At 31.6% G+C, this 25,960-nt stretch overlaps 2 protein-coding genes across 2 annotated transcripts in view; one reads left to right on the top strand and one right to left on the bottom strand.

The window, feature by feature from the left end:
- Positions 1 to 3,678: 3,678 nt before the first annotated feature.
- LOC132755310 (tumor suppressor candidate 2-like) lies at positions 3,679 to 8,328 on the bottom strand. The gene is made up of 3 exons (XM_060746162.1): positions 8,116 to 8,328; positions 4,475 to 4,583; positions 3,679 to 3,923 (listed from the first exon to the last, which is right to left on the bottom strand). The coding sequence occupies exons 1-3, from the start codon at positions 8,250 to 8,252 to the stop codon at positions 3,849 to 3,851; spliced, it is 321 nt and encodes a 106-aa protein (XP_060602145.1). The 5' UTR covers positions 8,253 to 8,328; the 3' UTR covers positions 3,679 to 3,848.
- Positions 8,329 to 12,149: 3,821 nt separating this feature from the next.
- Positions 12,150 to 25,960, top strand: part of LOC132755312 (calcium/calmodulin-dependent protein kinase type 1-like) — a 73,529-nt gene continuing 59,718 nt past the window's right edge. Inside the window, exon 1 of the mRNA XM_060746163.1 lies at positions 12,150 to 12,333. Coding sequence (XP_060602146.1) covers positions 12,236 to 12,333 — 98 coding nt within the window. The 5' untranslated portion in view covers positions 12,150 to 12,235. The remainder of the gene's footprint in view (positions 12,334 to 25,960) is intronic.

Below are 25,960 nucleotides of genomic sequence, written 5' to 3' on the forward strand. Positions count from 1 at the left end.
TTAAAAAGTATTAAATATACCAGCATGAATGAAATTTAATTGATACTGTTGGTTTCAATACCAAAAGAATCTTTCATAACAGATACTTCATGTTTAAGTCTGATAAATCAAATAATATATCCAATACTCTGTACAGAGTTACCTCCCCTACTGTAGTATAGCACTTTATAGTAAAATATACACATTTCCAATTTCTTCTACAAACTAATTTTTTTTCATATTTCCTCAACAATAGAGCATATATATAACATATATATATTTATACATAGTAATGTATAAACCTTTAAGCATAGTAACAGTTTAATAACAAATAAATTAGAAAACTTTTAGTTTAATAACAAATGAATTACATGAAATTTTAAGACTTTCATCATTTCAATCATGCAACAAGATAATAACCGTTCTATACTAAATACTTAGAAGAAATTATTTCAGCTATTCTTATCTCATTTTTTGGTAAAGTTATAGTCACAAATACACTGCATAAGTCATATCCTGACTTTTCTTACCTTACAGGTGAAGGAAGGTCCATGGTTTCCCTCAAATCATCAATTTCGTTTAAAAAAAAATTAATAGTCAAACACTTAGCTAACACTCAACATACCTTACACAATTTCAATCTAAGGCATTGAGGGAAAATAACATAAAGTCAAACTGAGACACCTTAAACCTTAACCTACTGAACATGTGTAATGGATTTGACCAGCTCTGAATTCAGAACAGTCCATTCAAAGTATAAGAGATTTCCATATCCTGATGCAGAAATTTAGCTACTTAAAGTAAAGAACTTGGTTAGACTGCTGATAAAACAGGGTAGACTGGCTCTATAGTGGATGGCAAAAGCTTATCATTTTTCGTTCAAGCAGATTATGGGTAAATCACTCGCTAAGAAGACTCCAATACGATAATTTTACCGAAATGAAAAATGTTTTTGCTTGTTAATTTGATAAAGGGTATGGATTGGAGAAAAAGAATAAAGAATAATGCTCATTTTTACAAAAGGAAACAAACAAAACAATCAGCCTTGAAATTAATGTTAATAAATGTAAAATTGCACAATTTGACCTAGCTACTAAATATATGTGCAAAAAAAGCAAAGTTTCAAGAAATTCTTACAATTCTTACAATGCACTATCTTGGAAACTTGCACTCTTAAGACATAGATGCATTTACATTTTGCTACTTAAAACAGGCTTATCGTACATGAAAACAATAGAATTGACATATATAGACTAGTAGACACATGGATACACAAAGTATACAATTAATAAATTTTGTTACTATGGTAAACTAACAAAAACAATAAACATGTATATGTATATACAAAATTTTGTTTCAAAATACATTGTATGTAAGTTAGTGAGAACCAACGATAAATGAAGAAAGAAATGAGCATGAAAGTTTCAGGTTTTACTAAAGACTTGCCTATTCTTAACCAGCTTACAACTTCAATGTCAGAGCTCAAGAACTTTTCAAACAAAGGTTTTATGAAATCTAATTACAATTTTTACACGATTTTACAAACAAATCATACAATAGAAAGGAAAAAAAGATGATGTAGGACAATATAACTTACAGTTATGTCAAAAATTCATCAGTTAGTGCTGTACATAAACAAAAGGAACAATGTTTTCAAAATAACCTCTTCAGTCTAACTTTTAACAGATCAATTATTCCTATGATAAATTTAGGAGCAATAAACATGAGTCTTTGACCTAATTTTTTGTACAATTGAAAGACCAAATTGAAAAAAAAAAGTTTCTGTTTCTTATAAACTATCTTCAACAACCTTTATTTAATCATATTTTCATTTAAATGTCCTGTCTATTTGGACAAACTATGCATGCATACAAAAAGTAGGTCCACAGCTAAGCCAGTTAGATGAACCCTTATTAAGCAAAGACAAGCTTGGGATAATAAGAATCTTATTTCTTTTATTATTTCAAATCAAATTCAGAGTTGTTTTAATTTTCTTAGATTACGACAAGCACTTTTCAAAACTGTGCAAAGAGTCATCAGAAAATAATCTAAAATCACACAATTATGTAAATAATATATTTATCAAAAGTACCCTGATATTAACAAAATGTGTCCTTTAACTTTTGAGTTTGCTACAAGTAAGTTCATAGTAATACATAAATAATCAGTTTTATGAAGAAATAATGATACATGATGCCCCAAGTTGCTCATATGAGACCCACTGCTAGAATAGCCATAATTCTGTAATGCATAAGTAGGTAATTGGGTTGTTTATATTTGACCCAAGGGGCATAATTATTAACAGCTTTTGTAGAGGTCCACTAGGAAATGCAACATGCTAAATATTTAAAAGTTATTGGCAAAATAATTTTCACATAAGGAGACATAACTGTGTTTTCCTATTTATGTCTATATTGACTAAGTGACCCCAAGGGTAGGGTCAACTATAGTTATTAACTTTTATAGAGGACCGCAAGATAAGGGCAGAAACTACATGCCATATCTCAGCTCTGGGCACTGTGACTACTGAAAAGATCTTTAATATACTTTATTTTCAGCTCTGTTACCTACTTGCACCTCAGACTGGAACCAATTTATATAAATTTTGTAGAAGGCTTTCTATAATGTTGTTTAAACAAACTGTGAATAGTGATGCAATACTGAAGATAGATGAAAGACATCATGTAATCTCTAAGCATCAGAAACACAATCTCTAAGATTCAGAAGCCTTAAAACTTTGACAATCTTGTTTAAACATGTTGATGATTGTTAATCAATCATTCATGCTCTTATTTACATATAAATTAAACAACAGAATGGTCAAAAAAATACTGGAAACGTATATATATCAAATATTTTCTAATTTACACAAATATATACAAAAAATACAAAATAAATGAGGAAACAAATGATGAAATACAGAATATTTGTTTGTTTTTAGTGAATACATACTATATCTAACCTACTAAAAAAAGTACATGTACGAAATTTTTTAATATACACTGTATCAACTAAGAAGTAGTTTCAAACAGTGTGATATCACTTATGTAATGTATAACTTTCGTCAAATCTTGTCTTGCTTTTGATTATCACTACAATGTCTTCATTTACACTATTTTTGCTTTTTAATGTCTTGCTAGTAATAGGTAAACAGCACAATATTCTACATTGTATTGTTATAATAAATCGATGACTTTCACATGTTACACGCTTAAAGGTATCAGGTATAAAGTGTAAAGATATCGCTTCTCTAGGAACATAATACATGTACTCTAAATAAATACATAATCATGAAGCTTTCTGTTATCAGCCGCGCCATGACAAAACCAACATAATGTGTTTGCGACCAGCATGGATCCAGACCAGCCTGCGCATCTGGTCAGGATCCATGCTGTTCGCTTACCAACCCTATAACAAGTAAAGAAACTGATAGCCAACAGCATGGATTCTGATCCACGCTGGTCGCAAACGCATTACGTTGGTTTTGTCATAGCGCGGCTCATATGATGAAATCTTGTACATAATGGTCTCACCTTTACACGTCATATCTTAGCAACATTTTCAAAGTTTACTATATAAGTGCAATAGTCACATGATAGAAAAGCAACATATCCATTAAAGAACATGTAAAGCTGTTAATAACAGATAAATATTTTCAGAAGAAAAAAATTGTTTACCATAAAAATGCAAAAAATAGAAATTAAGATTATAAAGATCATGTTGGAATCTCAATTTAGCTGACATTCTATATTACACTGTTACCATAAGAACTATACTTTGAGATGAAGCTGGTGACATCAGAATATATTCAGCTGTTATTTTACTGGTCTATAGGAATAATGAAGAAGATTTAGAATGTAAGGTGAACATCAACTGTACGGGGCTCTACATAACACAGTTGGAAAATCTACATTAAATCTAGGATGTGAAAGTTCAACTTCTCCCTGAAACAATAAAATATAAAAACATTGATATCTATTGAATTTAAACAGTATTTTATTAAATAACAACACAGTAAAGACATAATTCTTGTTCAATACTATATGTTAATATGTAAACTTTTGTCCAATTTTATTTGCTGAATAGCTAAATTGCAAGTTTCAATCATGGAATATCAATATTATGTGAAATTCTCAATATTTTGAAAAGCATAAAGTTTGAGAACATCATACTGAATATTCTTCAATCACACATTGACCCTTTCTTTTTTTAAATAAAAAAGAAAACAGAGTTACACTAACTTACTAGGACAAAAGCAGTTTATTATAAATCCAACTAAATAAGCTCAAATTTTTACACAGCAGGTGCTTCCAGAATATATAATCCAGCAGAAAATACATGTAAATCAAAAACATTATACATTCATTATAATTTAATAATATTGAACTCTTTTCCCTTAACTTTACACCCCTATGGGGCCTTTATTAGAGAATTTATGCAGTACATAATATCAGATTGTTAAGAAGCAAATAAAACTTTTTACCCATGATATTACCTGTGGAGTTAGATTTTCATATGAGCGTTTCATAATATACTTATGTCCACGCTTCACTTCAATAAAGAACTCATGAGCAAGATCCCCATCCTCATCAAAATACATTGACCTGTTCAAAACATGAAAAAATACTTGATAAAAAGTTAGAAACAAAGCCTGAAGTTATAAGTTAGAACATTTTACACATATCTCTTTATATAGCATATCCTAACTTGACAAAATAGATCTTAGGAAGAACAACACATTAAACATACAAATTTAATTGATGTTTGTACATAAATAATAACTTTGTCATGTGGTAACTTAATCAAGTTTCCGCCAATCTCCTAAAGCAGTAAAGGCATGTATCATCACCTTTTTCAGGATTTGAACTTGTTAAAGAATGTACAGGATTTGAACTTGTTAAAGAATGTACAATGTAAGATTTTTGTCGAAATGCATACAATTCATTTAAAATTTAACACTAATTTTCATTTTAACAACATCTGTGCCAATTACAACTTTTCACATCTTTCCACCTATCTCCAGATTAAGAACTTGAACACAATCGTAAGAAATGCATGTATTGAAAGTTGGTAGTAGGACATCGGTTAAGCAATTTGAATAAAGCCTTACGGCAGGGTTCTCACTAGGACTTTAAAACATGGAGTACATGGACTCGCAAGCATGAAAAAGTTGGAGTCCAAAAGCGCGTTGCAATAAAAATGTTTACAGATTAGTCATTTAATGCTCACAATAGCATTGCTGATTATGATATTTTTCAAGAGACTTTCAAAATTTATAGATATTCAAAACAAACTCTGAACTACATAGTTTAATTATTGTTTTGTTGTTAATATTTATTATGAAACAATGAAATTATATTGCATCAGCACGTGGAAATTGTTTTTGTTTTTTTTCACTTTTATACCAAATCAAATTTTATTCTGGTTAAATAAGTTCACTCTAAAGACCAAAAGTCTATATTTGTTAAAAAAAAACGTAAATGTTTATAGGCAGCGTTTAGCGGAATGAATAGGAAAATCGTGTACAGCTTCACACAGTGTATAAGGGATTCATCAGATCGACAATTATTTTAGCAAATATCTTCAAAAGGGGGCAAATTGAAGATCGATATTTTTAGATTTAATGTTGATTAAATGATAAAAGGAACAAATGTAATGTCAAAATTGAGGAAAATGTATATAAGGCCATCCTTAAAAAAATGTTTGTTTGCAGTAACCCGACCCAGAATTTTCAAGGTGGGTAGGTAGGTCGATTTTTTTTTTTTTATTGAACTGTACTCCCAAATAAACATGGAATTTCAAAATGCTGGACAATATATGCTTTGATAATCTGTTAACAATTAATAAATTGATAACTGAATTCTAATTTAATAAGACCTACATTTTATTTCTCCAATTAACCTTTAAAAGAACGAAAACAAAGCACAAGCACAAAAAAAAAATTTTTTTATCCAGACCATGAAAAAAAATTTTGAGTAGTGGCAAATCTTGTGAGTCGGTCGCGTTACTGCAAACAAACATTTTTTTAAGGATGGCCTAATATACAGAAAATTCAAGTTTTTTTTTATAACTACAGGATTCATTTTTATCTTGTGGTATGAAAATTATGACATTTCACTTGTGGTTAACGCCTATCATGAAATATTTATTTCCATACCTTTCGATGAATAAATCCTGTATTTGTAGAAAAAACTTGAATATCCTCTATATGTCAATTATGAATAATTGGCCCGCTAATTATCTGATAAAAATATTTTTCAACAGAGGCAATATGAATTTAACATGTGTAATCTTTTCTTGACAATTTTTTTAACTTCTGTTCTATAAATAAATGAGTGCAAGTCAGTTGAGTTTCATCACCTTTGATGATTCCGATTAAACAGCAGGAACTACCTGTGTGTGAACATCAAAGATGGACAGATTCTTTTGAAGGGTCAGTGAAGTCATCAAGTGTGTAGATTTCAGGTTATGTCCTTAACTCCTTTTTGTTTTTTATTAAACTTTAAAAGGGCCAAGTTGACCCTATTCTAGGGCTGATCCTATCCTAATTTGTTTTTATTACTGGTTGGGGACCACCAAAACCGGACAACCACCAAACCCGGACGGCCCCGAAAATGCTTGATTTAGAATTTGCTTAGTTCAGTGGTTGTCAGTCACTTTTTTATCAACAATAAATGCATGTTTCTTCTATAATTAAGTAAATACATTTATTTCAACCTCCGTAAATGGTAATATTTTAATGTCTATTTTAAGAATGTTGACGTTGAAATTTGGGGGTCAAGAAAGCAATGCCTGACCTCATATAACAGCAATAATTTTTTGCAAAGTAAACAATAGAATATCCTAAACTTCAGCATTTGCTGCTGAAATATTGTGTGTCATGTTAAAAATAAAAAAAAAACACCAAAGCTTTTATCCGAATTAAATCAACGTTATTACATATCTGTCCGGACACATGGTACTGTAGTATGTACAATTTAGGTAATTTTGATACCCTCCTTGACGGGCCTCGGATATAAGTGTCAACATAATCAGAACTAAACAAACTAGTTTGTTAGTTAGGAGAAGAACCTAGCTGTACTGTGTCAAATTTTCGTACCTCTAGCTTTAAAATTATGAAATTTGTATAGAAAAATGTTCAAAAAGTGTCCGGTTGATGGTCCCTGACCAGTAGAGGGTCAAATTCCTAGAAATCACTATGTCAGGGGTTCAAATCCTGGTCAGTCTGAGATTTTCAGTTTGCAAAACAATATTTTTCTTTTCCAAATTTTAAGGCTTGTGGATTGGGTCTGGATCACCCTAAGTCCTGAGGATGCTATCACATTAAACAACAAAATCCCAATTCATTCTTACTGTCTATGTCTTTTTCTTGGTTGGGTTTTATGTCTCCCCAATACAGTATAGGTCATATTCATCATTGTGACTTTCCAGCTTTACTGGTGGCGGAAGACCCTTCTTTTCATTTTCTAAGGCATGAATGGGCATCAGAGTAGAACCACTGACTTTCCGTAAAACTCCTGTCACACAAGGGCAGCATTCTCACAGTGTTCAAAGAAAATTCAGAATGCCAAAGTGAGTGCAGTGACTGAGTGAGATCACAAGCATCACAGTGTCATCTTATAGAACGCCGAACAATGGTGTGAATTTTGAGCATGCTCAAAACATACACTGTCACTCAGCGTTCTGATAAGAATGCAGTGGGATTGCAGTAAGGACGCCGTAGCAACTCAGTAGCATCTCCTACAACACAAGGAGTGCCATTAAAGTGTAGACAGATTGCCAAATGAACGCCGTGGATATCCACAGTCCTTATATATGGAGATTGTGCAGCGTCTCTACCATGCTCATATTACCGTGCACAGCACTTTAATGTAGCTTTACGACTTCGGCACAGTTTGAGCACTGTGAAAGCGCAGAGGAAACGCAAAGAACCCAGTTTGCGCAGTCCGAATGCAGACAATCACCAATTAAAACGCTAGTTTAGTTTGACAGGGACTTTAGCTAATATGTTCTGGATTAAACCCTGAGGTAGTATCGATTGTAATCTTATTGCGTTTTCGTTGTATATTAATTTGTTTAAAGTATATCCAAACTTCTTTTTAAGCCTATCGTGCTATGTTTTTCAGTGTTTTTTACCCAGTCCTCTTGAATACGTATGGCGTTACAGCAAATCTTCCAACACCAGGCTCTGCTTGGTCGTCTGAAGTTGAAGAAAATACAGAGGATATTGACCTTGTTACTTTTCGAGCTACATTTGATGTTGTCTGCCCCATTTTAAAGCTAAAAGTGTTAAATTATAAAATATTCACATCGGATCCGCCATTAATACATGGTAGCTTTGATTATTATTTTTTACAGAATAGTGAATGATTCGTTTATGTTCTGGATTTAATCGAGCAAATAAATGTTTAGGTTGACCACTCGATTCAAACTAAATAAATTACGGTTTATCATAGAAAGATACATGACATGTTAAACATCGCGCATTCTTATTTCTCAGATCATTGCTCATTACATGCCTTCTTGTTGGTAGAATTATAAAGTAGATATTTAACGAATTATTACTTAATATTTTTCTCCCAAGCATGTGCTGTTTGAGCTTATTGTCTTCATATTGCATGATTTTCGTTTATTCGTTGAAAAAAAAGCAACAAAAAACCATCAACAATTAACAACATTATTTGACTTTAATGTATGCTTAGGAACATGTATACACATGTATTTTTTACCCTTTGTTATACATAAATTTTATTAGTTATACTGATTTTTGACAGGTTATATGGTCCTACATAAAGGTTGTGTGGAAATATAACCCGAGCCACTAGGCTCGTACTAGAATATGTTCAAAGTCAACTGTTATGCAGTTGATGTATGTGAAATTTATAACAGTTTCTATATAATTTGAAATATGTGTGTACCAGCAAGAGTTACCTCTCTTTATATTCTGCTTTCGTGAAAATTGGCTCCGCCTATTAATTTTCGTCTATTTCCGTGATAATTCCATATATGGAAGTTGCAAAATCGTTTACAAATGTGTGTAGTGTTGTATACCTGAGTTTTGTTACATTATCAACGTCATGATGCACAGCATTAAACGTATTGTGTACGTTCTATCATTTACATTTCTACATGTCGCAAATTTTAAGTTATATATACATTTATAAATACAGTTTACAATTTATCTAAGTTGCATGTTTACTGCTTCAATTTTATCAAATCGAGATAATCAAAATGCTTAATATAGTCTGATTTTATTTACCTGTCAATTATGAATACATTATAGGACTCATTTAAATATTCGATCCCACTTCGGTTTGATCCGTGTAGTTTACGAGAATTAATGTGGAGTATATTAGTCATGGATTGAAAGTCACGCCAGCTTAATGTAAAGGTTTTCGTTAATTCACAATAGGACAGTCGGTAAAGAGAATGACTGATAATTGAGAGGTCTGTGGTTCGATCCTTACTGTTGCCATTGTTTTAGTACTCTTTCTTTATTTTTGCAGTATATTTTAATGGAACAGATTTGTAGTATGTTTTACGGCATTGAAAAGACATTTATTGATTTTAATCCGTTTTAAATTTAAACATGAATTCTTAAAAGACATGTTATTTAAAAAGAGTATATACATAACAAAATTTAGTAAAACATAAACAAAACGAACAACATAAAATAATCATATATAGATTCAATAATGTTGAAAGTAATAATAAGAAAAAAACATGAACTTAAAACACGTGTTGCACTTAGATTATAAACTCGTGATTTACGCTTTTGTGCTTTAACGCTGAGTACACTTAGTTTAGCGATACAAATTAAATTAAATTCCATTGTATAGCGTACATCTCACGGAACTTACCGAACATCTACCGAAGATTAATATACTGTGTGCATCGACTGTGTAATCAGTATGTAATTGACAGGTTAATAAAACCAAACAATACCAGTGCAGTATGTAACTCTCGGATCGACAATTAGATTTTTACGAATCTGTTTAGTAGAACCGAAGTATGCATTGTCAAGTTTCAAAGGCTGGATTTTTGGCAACGAATAACCTCCATAGATAACCGCCGTATGAACACATCTGCGGATGTTTCATTACCAGTTCATGTAGCCTAATTAATTTGGCGTGAACGGTTTGACCCATTTTACAGACTTTTTTTCTTTCTGTCAAACCGTTACTGGAAAAAAGACAGCGCCCGTCCAAAATCATCTCGGTGTCTCTTTGACAAGTCTAATTAGTTGGACTGCAGTTCATGTAAAATGTGAGTTCCGCTTAAAGCCGGTGCTACGGGTCGTGGACGGTAAATTTCACTTTCCATTATCGTCCATTAACAGGCTCTGCAACATTTTCAATCTTGTTGTTTTTTGGACTTTCTTTAAGGATTCTTTATCTCTCTCTATTTTTGGGTTTTCAATCTCGGATTTTCCCAGAAAAGGGGTAGCTAGTTTCTTGAGTTATAATGATGATTGTTAAGTATGTCCTCCTACCGCATTCATCAGTCAGAACATTCCAAATCAAACACGAAAAATATTTCTGCCAAGTCCTGAAATTCTCGTACTATCTACATGTATATCTATCTTTATATGGAATAATCGTATGACGTCACGAATACATTTTATAATGATTTTTTTTAGTTAAATTTGCTTAAAAGTCGTGTTTTATTTCTTTTAGAGTTACTTTGTACTTTTTAGCGAATTGATTAAAAAGAAATTTAAAGGTCACATTTCCGAGGTGTTGATTTATACAAGTCGTGAATTTCAATGATGACGAGTTCATCATATCACCAGAGAATAATAACGAACGTCTTTTTTTAAACATTTCTGCTGGTATTTCCTTTGTTGACCACTTTTGTATCTTATTACATCTAAAATAAACTAACCATTACTAACAGACATGCTTATCCCGACTGAAGATCTAAATAATTTTCTACAATTGTTGAACTTTTAAGTTGGAGTAAAGTGCAATGCAATTGCTTATTAATGAAATTGATCGTTATATTCAAACTTAAATGTAAAATTTGCACTTTTATTTACAAGTTTTGGTGTCATAAAAATACAATTTTATGTTGTTTTCCATTTACATGTTTAAACAATATTATGTACGTTTGATGATAGTAACGTTTAATTGTTTCATTTTGGTCAGTTAAAGAAGTCTCATTTATGCTGGAACGTAAGTTTTTACTTGAACTTTATTACAGTCCGTGGTTTCTACAACATATCCTCGACGTTAAAAAAACTAGGTGACAAAAGTAACGTATGTTACATTTAAAGTGTTAACTAAGTCAAAGTGGCAGCAATAATTCTAAAAAATATTTTGACCTCCAGAAACAACTTCGTGTGAGAGCTCCCAAATGGAACACCAAAAACTGTGAATTAAATATATTAAATTTAAGAATTTGAAAAATGGAATGATCTAATTGGAAACAGTTGATGACCATTTGAAATTAATGTTCCTGGTTCTTAGACATGTAGATTTTGTATAGGTAAAGTGTTTGTCAGTGAGCATTAATGGAATTAATTATGTCATGGACCTATACTTTAATTAATTAGTGCGGAGTTATGTTTTGAAACTTTATACCGTGTGAGTATACATGATAAGCTATAATGTCCCAGATTTTACGATAATTTAGTAGGCCCTATCCATTTTAAAAATGAATTAAATTAACCAAATAATTTAAAATATGGAACGATCACAGTTTGTGATAAAATGTAGTAGAATTATTTGATGACATAGTAACTCGTGACCACGACATGGTATCTCGTGCGCACGAGATAAATAAAAACACACACGCACATGTCACCTTTGTGCCACCGTACATATGTCCGTTAAAATGAAATATTGACGAAATAAACTGCATACTTTCATTTTTATTATGTTCACTATAAAATGATTTTTGCAGCGAAACATATTATTGTATTGGAGATATTTTGACTTGTAATAAATCCGTGCTCAAAATAGAGGAAAAAATATATAATAAACAGAAAATTCGAGTTTATTCCTATAAATAAAAGATTCATTTTCATCTCGTGGTTGGAAATATTTATTTTCAAACCAATCGAGTATTTATAGAAATGAATATCCTTTAATTATTTCAATGCTAAAATTGCGTGGGGATTTAATAAATGCTAACAGGTGCCCGCAAATTAATGACGTCATAGTTATTGATCTTGGTTGACGGAAGTAGTGAAGATACAATACATGAACGTGTATGCAGTGTTTTTGATGGAAGTTAAATTTTAATTGAATCGAAAATGCCACTGTTTGGAAGAAAGAGTGATGGAGATAAAAAAGACAAAGGGAAGGATGGCGATATTAGGAAGAAATATGATTTAAAAGAAACTCTTGGAACGTAAGTAACAATTATGTACATGCAAATTTTGTCAATAACTCCTACATAATAATATCAACAAACATTGATTGACAGTTGTGTTTGTAAATAGAGCAAGGATGCTTGATTGGTCTGTAACATTACGCAACAGAATATAGTTACGGAGCGATCTTATTGATAAGAAAATCAAGCGTTTTTAAATAATTTTGCATGTATTTTGCCTGAACACTAGAAAGACATTTACTGAACTGCTGAAGTTATGATGTCATTAAAATCATAATTAGTTCACAAAAATACATTTTACGATTTTAATATACTAGATTCTAGTATTTTAAATGTCACTTTTTTTTAAATCATGTGTATATTTTGCTTAAAATTAACATTAATTGTAAAGAAATTTTTTAAACTGTCAGTTTTGTACATTTTTGCATGGTACAAAATTAAGTTCTGTGATCTATTGTAATTTTGTTCTCATATCATAAATTTGATAAAAAATAAGATTGTGTATGTTATAGCTCTTTGGTTATTGATTGAACTTTATATTTTTTAGCAGGTTTAGTGTGAGTGTTCAATTATAAAGTATGAAGCATAGAACCTGGGACTTATATAAATGATAACATCATTTTATGCCCTTGAGATAGAACTCAATATTGTAATAAATTCTTTATCATACTGTACTGTAGACATATAACTCATTAGCTGGGAATATTCTGATTGACCCCCACTAAATAATTCATATGGTGGTCAGGCTAAGTTATTCTTATTTTTTTGTTTGATTTATATTCAATCAATTTCACAGTTAACTAATTCATTTGGGGAATTTAACCGTGCTTGAGGATAAAAATTAATTTTTACTTTGTAAATAAAGGCCAGTCTAAGGGATGGACCATTTTTGGCTTACATTATAACATAATAAACACAATACATGAAACCCACATCAGCTGTTTAATATACATACATATATGTATTGTAAGAGATCAATATTTGGCTATGATACTGAGAAATAATACCTTAAAAGTTGTGAATATAGCTGAAAATGTGTTAATTTATAAATACCTCAAGGATATAATGAATATATAGGTTTACTAATAATCACTTTGTCTCCTTTCTCTGGTACAACAGGGTCTTTCAAATAGAATGGTTTTGAAATGCGCTATGTAAACCCTTCTCGCTACAATTTAACATGTCTCGGTATAACTCTGTATATATAGTTTGCCATACTCAAGTTATGTGTAAGTGTTCAAGAAATGGGTGAAAATTAAATACAATATTTAGCGAAACTGAAAATTCTTACAACATGATGTTCTTTATAAAATCTTCAAACTTGTGAAAAAGATAAATATTTCAGATAATGTTTTGAAAGCCATTATCTGTTGAAAAACATAGATTTCTTGTTCATGATATTTGCTGACAAACTGCACCAAATGCACCAAATAAAACATCAAATATTTGTAAATAACGTCATAATATTATAAAATCTTTACATGATACGATTAAATAACATTTTCTCTATTTAAAATCAATGTTCTATTTTGTCATGGAACAATGCGTAAATAAAAAAAAAAGCTTATGAAACTCGCTCCTATATTTTCAAATATTAGCAGTAGATTTTTACATTGGCACAGAGAACGAAAAAATCCTTATTCATTGCAAATCTATTAATTTGTCACTTAATAAAGTAAAAACTGATAATGTATTGTTACTTGGCCAGGATTTTCAGAAATTTTTTGATCAATTTAACAAAAAAGTATGTAATAATTTGATTTTTTGAACGGTGATGTACTATGCCAGATCTATCACAGTCTGTAGATAACCTAATCACGTGACTCAGCAGAGACATATCTTTCTTTGTAAAATTGGTATAACTCTAGACCATTCTTTTTGAAAGACACTGGGTACAATTTCAAAACAGAACATATTTTTATGAAAAACATATTATTTGGTTAGACATGGAATAAAAATCCCCATGAAATACATGTGTATGCGAGTGATTTATCTATTACAAAACAAAAATTCATGTTCAGTTGAGCAAGTGAAACTCAACTTAAATTTATGCACTATTGTTATAGTTTTAAGGATACATGTTTACTTTACTTCTAAGTGTCTAAAGGTTCCTTTACTACATGTAGGTATATTGCAAATCAATCAATGTCAGATTTATTCTTTCAGCACAGATAGTGCTAACTTGTAGTTGTATTGACGTGATAGGAGGATCATGATAAATAATTTGATAAAATATTGACCAACTTATAAACGCTCGTTTGAAGTTTTGCTGACAGTTCTTGCAGCTGTTTAATGTAAAAAAATGTTGAGATTGATAGAAAATTCCTCCTGGAATTATTTATGGTTGAAATTTAAATGATCTTGTTTGTTATGAAAATTTGTTTCTATAGTTACAGACTGCGACATTTTTTTTTAAACAATTTCTAAAACACAGGGTTTTGTACTTAATAAAACATACCCACTTACATGTACTATAAAAATAATGACCTAGCTTTGATCTTTAAAAAAGAACTTACCCCTGAGAATTTCAGTGGGTTAAAATATTATAAATTTAAGTGGTTATTTAAGCTTTGCTCAGCAAGGCTTTGTAATCCTTGATTTATCCTGACTGATTCCTTTATTGAACACTTTCATTTCTTGATCATCCGTTCAATGCTGATTGTTTTCCTCTATTAATGCTGATTGATTCCTTGATCAATGCTGATTGATTCCTTGATAATTCTGATTGATTCGTTGATCAATGCTGATTGATTCATTGATCAATGCTGATTGACTTGATCAATGCTGATTGATTCATTGATAATTCTGATTGACTTGATCAATGCTGATTGATTCCTTGATCAGTGCAGATTGATTCCTTGATCAATGCTGATTGATTCCTTGATAATTCTGATTGATTCCTTGATCAATGCTGATTGATTCCTTGATTAATGCTGATCAATTGATTCCTTGATCAATGCTGATTGATTCCTTAATAATTCTGATTGATTCTTTGATCAATGCTGATTGATTCCTTCATAATTCTGATTGATTCCTTGATCAATGCTGATTGATTCCTTGATCAATGCTGATTGATTCCTTGATCAATGCTGATTGATTCCTTGATCAGTTCCGAATGATTCCTTGATCAGTGCTGAATGATTCCTTGATCAATGCTGATTGATTCCTTGATCAATGCTGATTGATTCCTTGATCAATGCTGATTGATTCCTTGATCAATGCTGATTGATTCCTTGATCAGTTCGGAATGATTCCTTGATCAGTGCTGATTGATTCCTTGATCAATGCTGATTGATTCCTTGATCAATGCTGAATGATTCCTTGATCAGTTCTGAATGATTCCTTGATCAGTGCTGAATGATTCCTTGATCAATGCTGATTGATTCCTTGATCAATGCTGATTGATTCCCTGATCAGTGCTGAATGATTCCTTGATCAATTCATTGATTGATCCTGAATAATACTTTTAATTATAACCTGTATTAATTTAAGGGTTCAAGATATTGTTTATGTATGATAATGATATAATTGCCCTAGATACTAAGTTGTTGGAACAGAAGTATTGTAGGACAGACAATTTGTCATCGCCATTTTTTTTGGCATATATGTGTCGATAATATTTCTTGAAATGCTATGAAAGGAGACAAAATAGCGTTCATACATTCTTATTGACATTATTAGTCGATAAAAAGGTGTGTTCATATAAATGTGGAAAAAAGTACAGTGTGATAATTGCACCAATGGTTTATATGTATGCCACCAAGGGCATATTTGACCCCAATTTTTTATGTAAATAAAATAAGTAAAAATAATAAAATTATAAAATGACATAAAGAAAATGCAAATAATAATAATAATATTTTCATGTATGAATGTGAGTGTGTATGTAATCTATTATAATGTTTTATGATAAATGCTTTATTTTCAGATTTAATGTAATGTTTTGAATTCATAATCATATTGTTAATTAACTTACTATTTAGGTGTAAAAAGCCATAAGGCATATTTTTAGTAAAGTTTATCTTAATACTTAAATATCACATATGTCAGTCTTTTTGACACTTGAGAAGATTATTTTCACTTTTAGAAATCTTTTACTCTTATCAACACCTTTTGGTTTAGGTGCTATTCATTTATAATACTTAGTAGCTTTTAGCAATTAATGCTATTAGGAAATTATGTAACTTACAGGATATGTTTTATACCTTTTTTCATAAGATAATTTTTATCCAGATTAAGCATCATGTAATACTTTTCTATTTTTCATTGGTCAATGTTTTTCAAATTTCATTGGTTATTCAATTAATTATTTAAATTACTAATACTTGAGAATATTATATATATAGAGACAAAATAAGTTAAGACGGAATTAAGATTTAAGAATGAAGAATTAGAATCTTTAGGGTGACAGAATTAAGAATTAAGAAATAAGAACTTTTAAAATTAGGAATTAGAATTAATGTAAAAGTGTGTTAAAAGTATCTTGGAAACCCTTTTGATAAGAAACATTGTGGACTTAATATATTTTAATGAAAGTGAACTTTAAGAAACTTTGTATGGAATATAATATTAGTAAACTGTGAAATAAAGAAAATCAATAAATTGAATAAGTAATTAGGAACATTTGTGTTCATCTTCATTTCATCAAAGTTATCTGCTATCACACTCTACATACTGATAGTAAACTACGTGACCGACTGCTTGGGGTGGACACTTTATATTCTGTATCAGGACTCAGCCTAGACCTCGGCTAATTCCCCACAGCTTAAACAACCGGTACCGCATAGCTCTACCGGAGGTCTAGGTTCCCATACAGTGTTGCTGTTATTACTGGAGAAGTTGTGACGTGCAATAAGGGCCGCCGCAACCCCAGCACAGTGTAGCAGCAGCCAGCCCCAGCCCCTAAGGCAGCCCCCGGTCGCAGTTGGTGGAGAATCCGGGTACTCAGTAAACTGCTGAGAGATCATTTGGACATTTTATGACATGAGGAAACAAATACAGATGTAAAACGACAAAATCAGTGAGATGATCGGGCACTAGAAGAACAGATTCAAACATTTGTTTACGCAGGGCAGCAGGATTTACGTGAGGGGACGGAGCCACAAAGACCACTTGAGGACATTATCAGATGGATGTTGGGTGAGTGCAATTTTTGTGTGCATGCCTTTCATATACCTGTTTATATGTGACCAAATAATGAGTCTGTTTTAGGGCAATTGAATAAAATACTATGATAGGAAAAATAGGGCATTAAGCTGTATATTAGATTAAGAGAAATTTTTGTTGAAATATTTTTGCAAAATTTTAATGTGCTTAGGTCTATTTTTGTTATTTTTGGTTCACAAATTTTTGTATGTGAACAATCATTTTTTGAGTTTCTTCAATTTAAAATAAGTTTATATTGCTAAAATGGAGAACTGGTGCTGTTCTAAGGAAAATTGTAAATTAAATAGATCACAAAAGAAACAATTGATAATGGATGTTGGTTTTAACCCAAAGATGGAGAAAAATTATATGAAAATCACAATAGGAGAGCATAATACCCCTTGCTTAGTAGACTCTGGAGCCGATATAAGTGCTATTAATAAATATCTATTGGACATGGTTGCACCTAATGCAAAATTAAAAAGAAGTCAACAAATTATTGGAGTATGTGGTGAAAAGCATCATGTATTAGGTCAAATTGATATAACATTTAAATGTGAGGGTGAAACTTTTACACATAACTTTCATGTTTTTGAACAACTACATTCTAAGATTCTGGTTGGAATAGACTTTTTAAGAAAATATAAGGTTCAAATCAATTTTGGTGAATTGGAAATGATGGTTCCAAATTCTGCAAGTGTTAGAACATTTAAAGTGCCAACTCAGAAAAATATTCCTCCACAAACATCTTGGGCAACAACAGTCAAAGAAGTTATAGTACCACCACATAGTGAAATAATCATACCAGTAAGAATATCCAGAATACATTCTGATTCAACAGTGCTATTAGAACCAAGAATGAACTTACAGGATCTAGACTTAGCTGGAGGAAAAACAATTACAAATGTGCTAAATTCTAAAAGTGTTTATAGACTTTTAAATCCAACCAGTGTTCCAGTATTTTTAACTGCAAGACAAAGAATAGCAAAAGTTTCTGTGATAGACAATCCAAAATCTATATCCGTACTCAAAAAACAAAATTCAGCAAACATTTACAACTTAAGTGCTACAGAATCAAATCGAACTTTAAATTATGAAACATTAGTGAAAGATTTAGGAATAGACATTGACAACCATGAACTTAGCAATGAACAAAAGCAAAAGTTATACAAATTTCTTGGACAAAATCGTGACATCTTCGCAAAAGATTTATCAGAACTAGGGGAGACAAATCTGCATGAACACATCATTGATACAGGAAACTCTAAACCAATCAGTTCAGGTCCTTATAGACAACCACCAGAGAAAAGAAAAATTCTACAGAAACTGATCAAAGAAATGGAAGATTCAGGGGTCATCGAAGAAAGTAATTCTCCATGGCACAGTCCAGTAGTCTTAGTAAAGAAGCCAAACAATGAATGGCGTTTTGCTGTGGATTATAGGAAGCTGAATGCAGTAACCGAACCAGTGTCATTTCCCATTCCGCACATGACTGATGTATTTGATACCCTTGCAGATGCCAAAGCCTCCATGTACTCTACACTAGATTTACGTTCAGGATTTTGGCAGGTACCACTACACAATTCAACCAAACACAAGAGTGCATTCATTACAGACCAGGGAATTTATCAATTTAATAGGCTCAGCTTCGGACTGGTAAACGCTCCAATGACATTCCAAAGTCTCATGACTAAAGTGCTTCGCAACCTGAACTTCAAAATTGCTCTCGTTTACATTGATGATGTTTTAGTGTTTTCACATGACTTTGATGAACATTTACACCATTTAGATCTAGTTTTCAATAGTTTAAGATCAGCAAATTTAAAATTACATCCCAAAAAGTGCAAATTTGGAACTAAATCAGTGAAATATTTAGGACATATTGTTACAAAAGATGGAATGAAAGTGCTACCTGAAAATACAGATAAAATCAAAAACGCAACTAGACCTAAGAATGCTAAACAAGTGAAACAAACGTTAGGAATATTTGGGTACTACAGAAAATTTGTGATGAACTATGCAAAAATAGCAAAACCTTTGACTAATTTATTAAAGAAAGATGTAAAATTTAACTGGACTGAAGAATGTGAAAATGCCTTTCAATTATTAAAACAGAAACTAATATCAGCACCAATATTAAGATATCCAGACTTCAACAAAGATTTTATTCTCGCGGTAGACTCATCAGATTATTCGATAGGATATGTTCTCTCCCAGATGCATGATGGTAAGGAACATCCAATCTGCTTCGGAGGAAGAGCCCTGCACGACAATGAACTACGGTGGCATATAACGGATAAAGAAGGACTGGCACTAGTAGAAGGGATACAACATTTTAGACACTACCTTGCTGGACGGAAATTTACGGTGTACACTGACAACGTCTCTGTAAAATATCTTCAGAAAATCAAGGACTGTCAAGGGCGCTTAGGCCGTTGGAGTATTCTTCTTCAAGGTTACCAATTCGATATCCTCCACCGATCAGGTTCAACAAATTGCAATGCCGATTTCTTATCAAGACAACGTTTCCAAGATTCAACACAAGCAGCCTCTAGTGACTTAGCCGACCACATTGGCTCACTACATGAGGAAAACAAAGAATACACAGGCGTGACACTTGTGTACCCTGGTGAAGATGAAGAGACAATTATAGCAGCTCTTACATCAGAACAAGCCATGGATCCTGAAGAAGGGGCATTCAAAGACTTAGCTAAGCATCAACGTGAATGTCCCGACTTCAAAGATATATACAACTATCTTGCCAATCGTAAAGTTCCGGAAGATCAGCAAAAAGCCAGAACAATAGTTGCAGAATCCTACAATTATGAACTGGTCGACAAGATCCTACATCACTTTTACTCCAGACGTGGAAAACAAGTGTTGCCAGAGGAACGCCTTGTCAAGCAGATCGCCATTCCTAGGACTTTAAGAGATGATGTACTGAAACAGTATCACGACTGTATTGCAGGAGGCGGACATCAAGGATTTGAAAGGACATATGCATCACTTCGTAACAAATACTACTGGCCTTCAATGTATGAGAACATAAGACAGTATGTTAAGACTTGTGAAGTATGTCAACAGTCAAAGAGAGCTTTCAACTCCAAACCTCCTCCATTACAACCACAGCCTGTTGATGATGTTTTCAGTAGATGGCAGATGGACATCCTGAGTGGACTTCCTACCACAAAGGACAAATATAAACATATATTGCTAGTAGTTGACAGCTATTCTAAATGGGCAGAATGCTTTCCTTTACGAACGCAAACATGTGAAGAAGTTGCAAGTGTACTGTTTAGGGAAATCATCTCAAGATATGGTGCACCAAGAGTACTACTTAGCGACAGAGGAAAAAACTTCATGTCAAACCTTGTAAAGGCTTTATCAGAGCTATTTAACATCAAGCAAACCTTTACAAGTGCTTATCATCCAATGACAAATGGATTGGTTGAGTCCAAGAACTCCTACATTCTTCAAGCCTTCAGAGCTTATTGTAAAGGTCAACAAGATGATTGGACAGACCTTTTACCAGGAATAATGATGGCTTACAGATCTACACCAGCAACACAGTCAACAGACTTTAGCCCATTCTTTCTCCTATATGGTAGGGAAATGCGGTTACCGATTGACACAGTGCTGCAACCTAAGGATCATCTGCCACAAAGTTACAAGGTACATCTGGGCAAAATTCTTCAAAATTTGGAAATCTGTAGGAAATTAGCAAACGAAAATATTCAGCGAGCCCAAGAAAAGTACAAATATCAACATGATAAATACAGCAAAGCTCCTGAATATAGACCTGCTGAGAGAGTTTGGTTGTATTGTACTAAAGTTCCACCTGGGAAAGCACCAAAGTTACATAGAAGATGGGTCGGACCATATTACATTACTATGATTGGACCAAACTACACCTACAGATTACGACATGCGAAGACCAACAAAGAAGTTAAATCATTGGTGAATGCCATGAGACTTAAACCATACTTTGACCCTGATAACAGACCAACCAATCCACCAACAGAACTCGAGAATCAAGAAGATGAGCTAGATCCAGAGGAGATTCATGATGTGAACCCTTCGAATGGGATAACAAGACAAAATGATACAAATGTAAGAAGTAATGAAAGTAGCCAGAATAATGTAAGAAATAGGCAAAATGATAGGCAAACTCAAGTTGTAAATAATGAAAGAAGTAAGCAATCAAGAGAAAATAATAATAGTAACAGAGTTAGAACAAAAGGAACTGAGACTGCACCACGGCAAGATGCCAACAGAAATAGTAAGAACAAAAGAAAGGGAAATAGTGTACCACAGAAATGTAATATAGAAAAACAAACTAGTAGAAATACAAATCAGCAGAGGCAAGAAGCCAAAAACGATACAAGAAAGGAAGATAATCAAAGACAAAAGTCCAATACAGAAAGTCATAACATGCATAGAAATAAGAATGAAAGACAGAAAAAACAAATAAATGATAATAGAAACAAATGTCAAACACAAAGTAAAAGACTAGATGTGAATGATAGATCAAACCATGAACAGAAAAATGTGGCAATTAGATCAGACATATCAAATAAGAAGCCAGAAATAATGAACCAAAATCAGAACAGACATGAAGCGCAAAAACAAAATTTACATGATGCTGTAAACCAGAAATCAGAAATAAAATCAAAATGTATAGAATGCAGACAAGGAATATGTAAACCCTTCAAAGTAGAAGATATTAAAGTGATACTAGCATCAAACCGTAGCAATGGAGCACTGTACTATAAAATTAAGTTCAATAACAACAGCACTGAATGGCACTATGATTGTAAAGTTCCAAATCAATTAATAAGAGAATTTCATGCAAACAAAACCATGTCAGGTAAACGAAGAAAGAAACCACTTCAACAAGGTCACAAATTTTTTAAAGAATCAACAGAATCTCAATCAAATATAAATTCATTAGCAAAAGATGGAAACAATAAAGAAAACAAAAGACTTGTTGGAATCAAAATTATCTATGGAGTCTACTATTTCCTTGTTCAAAAAGGCAATGAAACACCTGAAATTCAAAACATATTTACAGCATATTATTTAGTTAGAAAGTTTATCCTTGAATTAGAAGAGTTTATAAAAAAGAAGCACTTAGAATTCAAATTAGAACATACACAAAGAAAACACAATGGTACCTTACATGAATTACAAAAAAGGATGTACTTAATCAGCTTTAAAAACAACATCAGTGAAATTACAATTAACCAGGATGAGGAAATACAGTGCTTAGTAAATTTTCAAAATCCAGAAATTGTACCAGAATGGCTAAATCTGGATGAAGTCCCGCCGGGATGTAATGAACAGTTGTTAAATGATCTAAAGACGAATTATAAAAAATGTATTTTATAAAAGTTTTTATAAACATACCAGCTAATGAAAAAAAAAAATATATATATATTCAAGGACCGGTAGTGGCAAATTGTAAAAAAAAAAAAAATTAAGGGGATTCTTCATAAGGTGGACTGATCTTAGATATTTTAAAGGTATTTTATTAACCTATTCTTAGGTGTTTTATAGTGCTAAGATTAATATATGACTGCAGACATATTTAATCAACCCAACCTTTATTATATCTGACATTAGCTAAAACAATATTTGACTAAATGAATGTCATGAATGTATTTTAATGGTAAAATATTTTTTCTTTTGGGAAATATTCCATCTATGTTGATATAATTAAGAATTATTTTTCGTGATTTTAAAGGTAACCATTCTTAAGTTAGAGCACTTGTGAGTTATACAGTGGCCGGGCTTAAAACCCTTAAATTGCTGCTTGAACAGTGCAACTTTAAAGAATGGATAACTTTCAGGCATACTGTATAGATTATTTTTGTATTTAATGAACTCTAAAAATTTTACTCAACTAAACTAGTCTATATAAAATTGGTCACATGTAAAACGGTGTATGTAAGTCATGTACTAATAAAATTTGCACTCCACAGAAACTAACAATTACAGCAGTCGAGATTATTGTGATATTGTGAACAATTGACAGTAAATCAAGTTGAAATTCTTTAACAACAGTGTGAAACAAAAACATTAGTGTGTAAATGAATAAATGTATTATAAAGAACTTTAGAAACACAGTCATCATATTGAATTTTTGTGCTTTTGTATGTTCATATAAATATTTCTAAATAATTGCTAAATGTGCATGAAGAAAAGTATTGTAAATATCATGTATATATTGTTTAATTGCTTTAAGTTCGGGGACGAACTTTATAAAGGAGGAGGGTACTGCCACCAAGGGCATATTTGACCCCAGTTTTTTATGTAAATAAAATAAGTAAAAATAATAAAATTATAAAATGACAAAAAGAAAATGCAAATAATAATAATAATATTTTCATGTATGAATGTGAGTGTGTATGTAATCTATTATAATGTTTTATGATAAATGCTTTATTTTCAGATTTAATGTAATGTTTTGAATTCATAATCATATTGTTAATTAACTTACTATTTAGGTGTAAAAAGCCATAAGGCATATTTTTAGTAAAGTTTATCTTAATACTTAAATATCACATATGTCAGTCTTTTTGACACTTAAGAAGATTATTTCACTTTTAGAAATCTTTTACTCTTATCAACACCTTTTGGTTTAGGTGCTATTTATTTATAATACTTTGTAGCTTTTAGCAATTAATGCTATTAGGAAATTATGTAACTTACAGGATATGTTTTATACCTTTTTTCATAGATAATTTTTATCCAGATTAAGCATCATGTAATACTTTTCTATTTTTCATTGGTCAATGTTTTTCAATTTTCATTGGTTATTCAATTAATTATTTAAATTAATAATACCTGAGATTATTATATATAGAGAGACAAAAATAAGTTAAGACAGAATTAAGATTTAAGAATGAAGAATTAGAATCTTTAGGGTGACAGAATTAAGAATTAAGAAATAAGAACTTTTAAAATTAGGAATTAGAATTAATGTAAAAGTGTGTTAAAAGTATCTTGGAAACCCTTTTGATAAGAAACATTGTGGACTTAATATATTTTAATGAAAGTGAACTTTAAGAAACTTTGTATGGAATATAATATTAGTAAACTGTGAAATAAAGAAAATCAATAAATTGAATAAGTAATTAGGAACATTTGTGTTCATCTTCATTTCATCAAAGTTATCTGCTATCACACTCTACATACTGATAGTAAACTACGTGACCGACTGCTTGGGGTGGACACTTTATATTCTGTATCAGGACTCAGCCTAGACCTCGGCTAATTCCCCACAGCTTAAACAACTGGTACCGCATAGCTCTACCGGAGGTCTAGGTTCCCATACAGTGTTGCTGTTATTACTGGAGAAGTTGTGACGTGCAATAAGGGCCGCCGCAACCCCAGCACAGTGTAGCAGCAGCCAGCCCCAGCCCCTAAGGCAGCCCCCGGTCGCATGTACCATAAACAACATACCTGCTTACTCAAGCTTATGCACCCTGTTTCATTTTTATTACAAAACATATTATTCTAATTTCTTAGTATCATACATGTACAAGTATGTACAAAATCAGTTCAACATACTAAAATATGCAATTTACACTGAGAGGGTAAATTGTCTAATTAGTAAATATGTGAGTTTTATTTTAATTGTTTACTTACTTGGTTAACAGGACACTTGATTATAGTGATTTAATTTTTCCAAGGTGTATCTATTTCTTTTTAATTTGTATAACCTGGTGATTAAGACCTGGCACCTTTAAATAAGACATGTAAGTACATATAAAATCTAATTCTGATAGGCCAACATAATGGTTTTAAATTTGATAATGTTCTGTTTAATTTTAATAACCTTTTAACAGCTGACCACTTGTCAACTTGTCAATAAGAGACTTACTTTTTCAGCACAACTTTTTATTTAAAAGGTTTGCATGCTGTAGTAGATCTTCATAATATCATATCATATAGATAAAATTTATATAATATATTATAATGTTCACCTTAAAGAAAAAAAAATACATATCATTCATATGATTTTAGTATCATGTCTTTAAGGATTATCATTCACTGTCATTGTTACTACAAGACCCATGTCTCCATAGATTTTGACTGAATTATTCCCCTTTGTGAAAATTGAAAATTTTTGATAATATTCCTTTGAACTTTCTGGCTGGTCTTTGGAATCAATATTGTAAGTGACTCAGTTCATGAACATTCTTCAAGGAGAGTTCATTTAAAAAAGTTCATGAACGCCAATCATGAACTATTCAAGTCCAGTTTATGAACAGTTCATGATTGGCTTTAAATATGCATAATTTCATGAACCTCATTTCACAGGGGTATCCATAATCTAAGAGTCATACCTCTAGCATGAAGTTTGACATGATTATTCATCTTGTCAGAAATATCCTCCAAATATAATCCATGGCAAGTTATATGATAATGATCTGTCCATTTCTGCCTCTGCCTGATCAAATCTCTCAACCATGAATAGTTAGTAGGCATTTAATAT

This window comes from Ruditapes philippinarum, unplaced genomic scaffold, assembly GCF_026571515.1.
Source record: "Ruditapes philippinarum isolate M1 unplaced genomic scaffold, ASM2657151v2 ctg2557_1_1_1_1, whole genome shotgun sequence".
NCBI lineage: Eukaryota > Metazoa > Mollusca > Bivalvia > Venerida > Veneridae > Ruditapes > Ruditapes philippinarum.

Bases quoted from the DNA above. Each gene is read 5' to 3' on its own strand.
- LOC132755310 (XM_060746162.1), bottom strand. From the start codon at position 8,252: ATGGGGCAGACAACATCAAATGTAGCTCGAAAAGTAACAAGGTCAATA. The intron at 4,584-8,115 runs GTAAAAAACACT...TGTTTTGAACAG, and splicing joins TACGTATTCAAGAGGACTGG to GTCAATGTATTTTGATGAGG. The intron at 3,924-4,474 runs GTAATATCATGG...TTATTGTTTCAG, and splicing joins ATGAAAATCTAACTCCACAG to GGAGAAGTTGAACTTTCACA.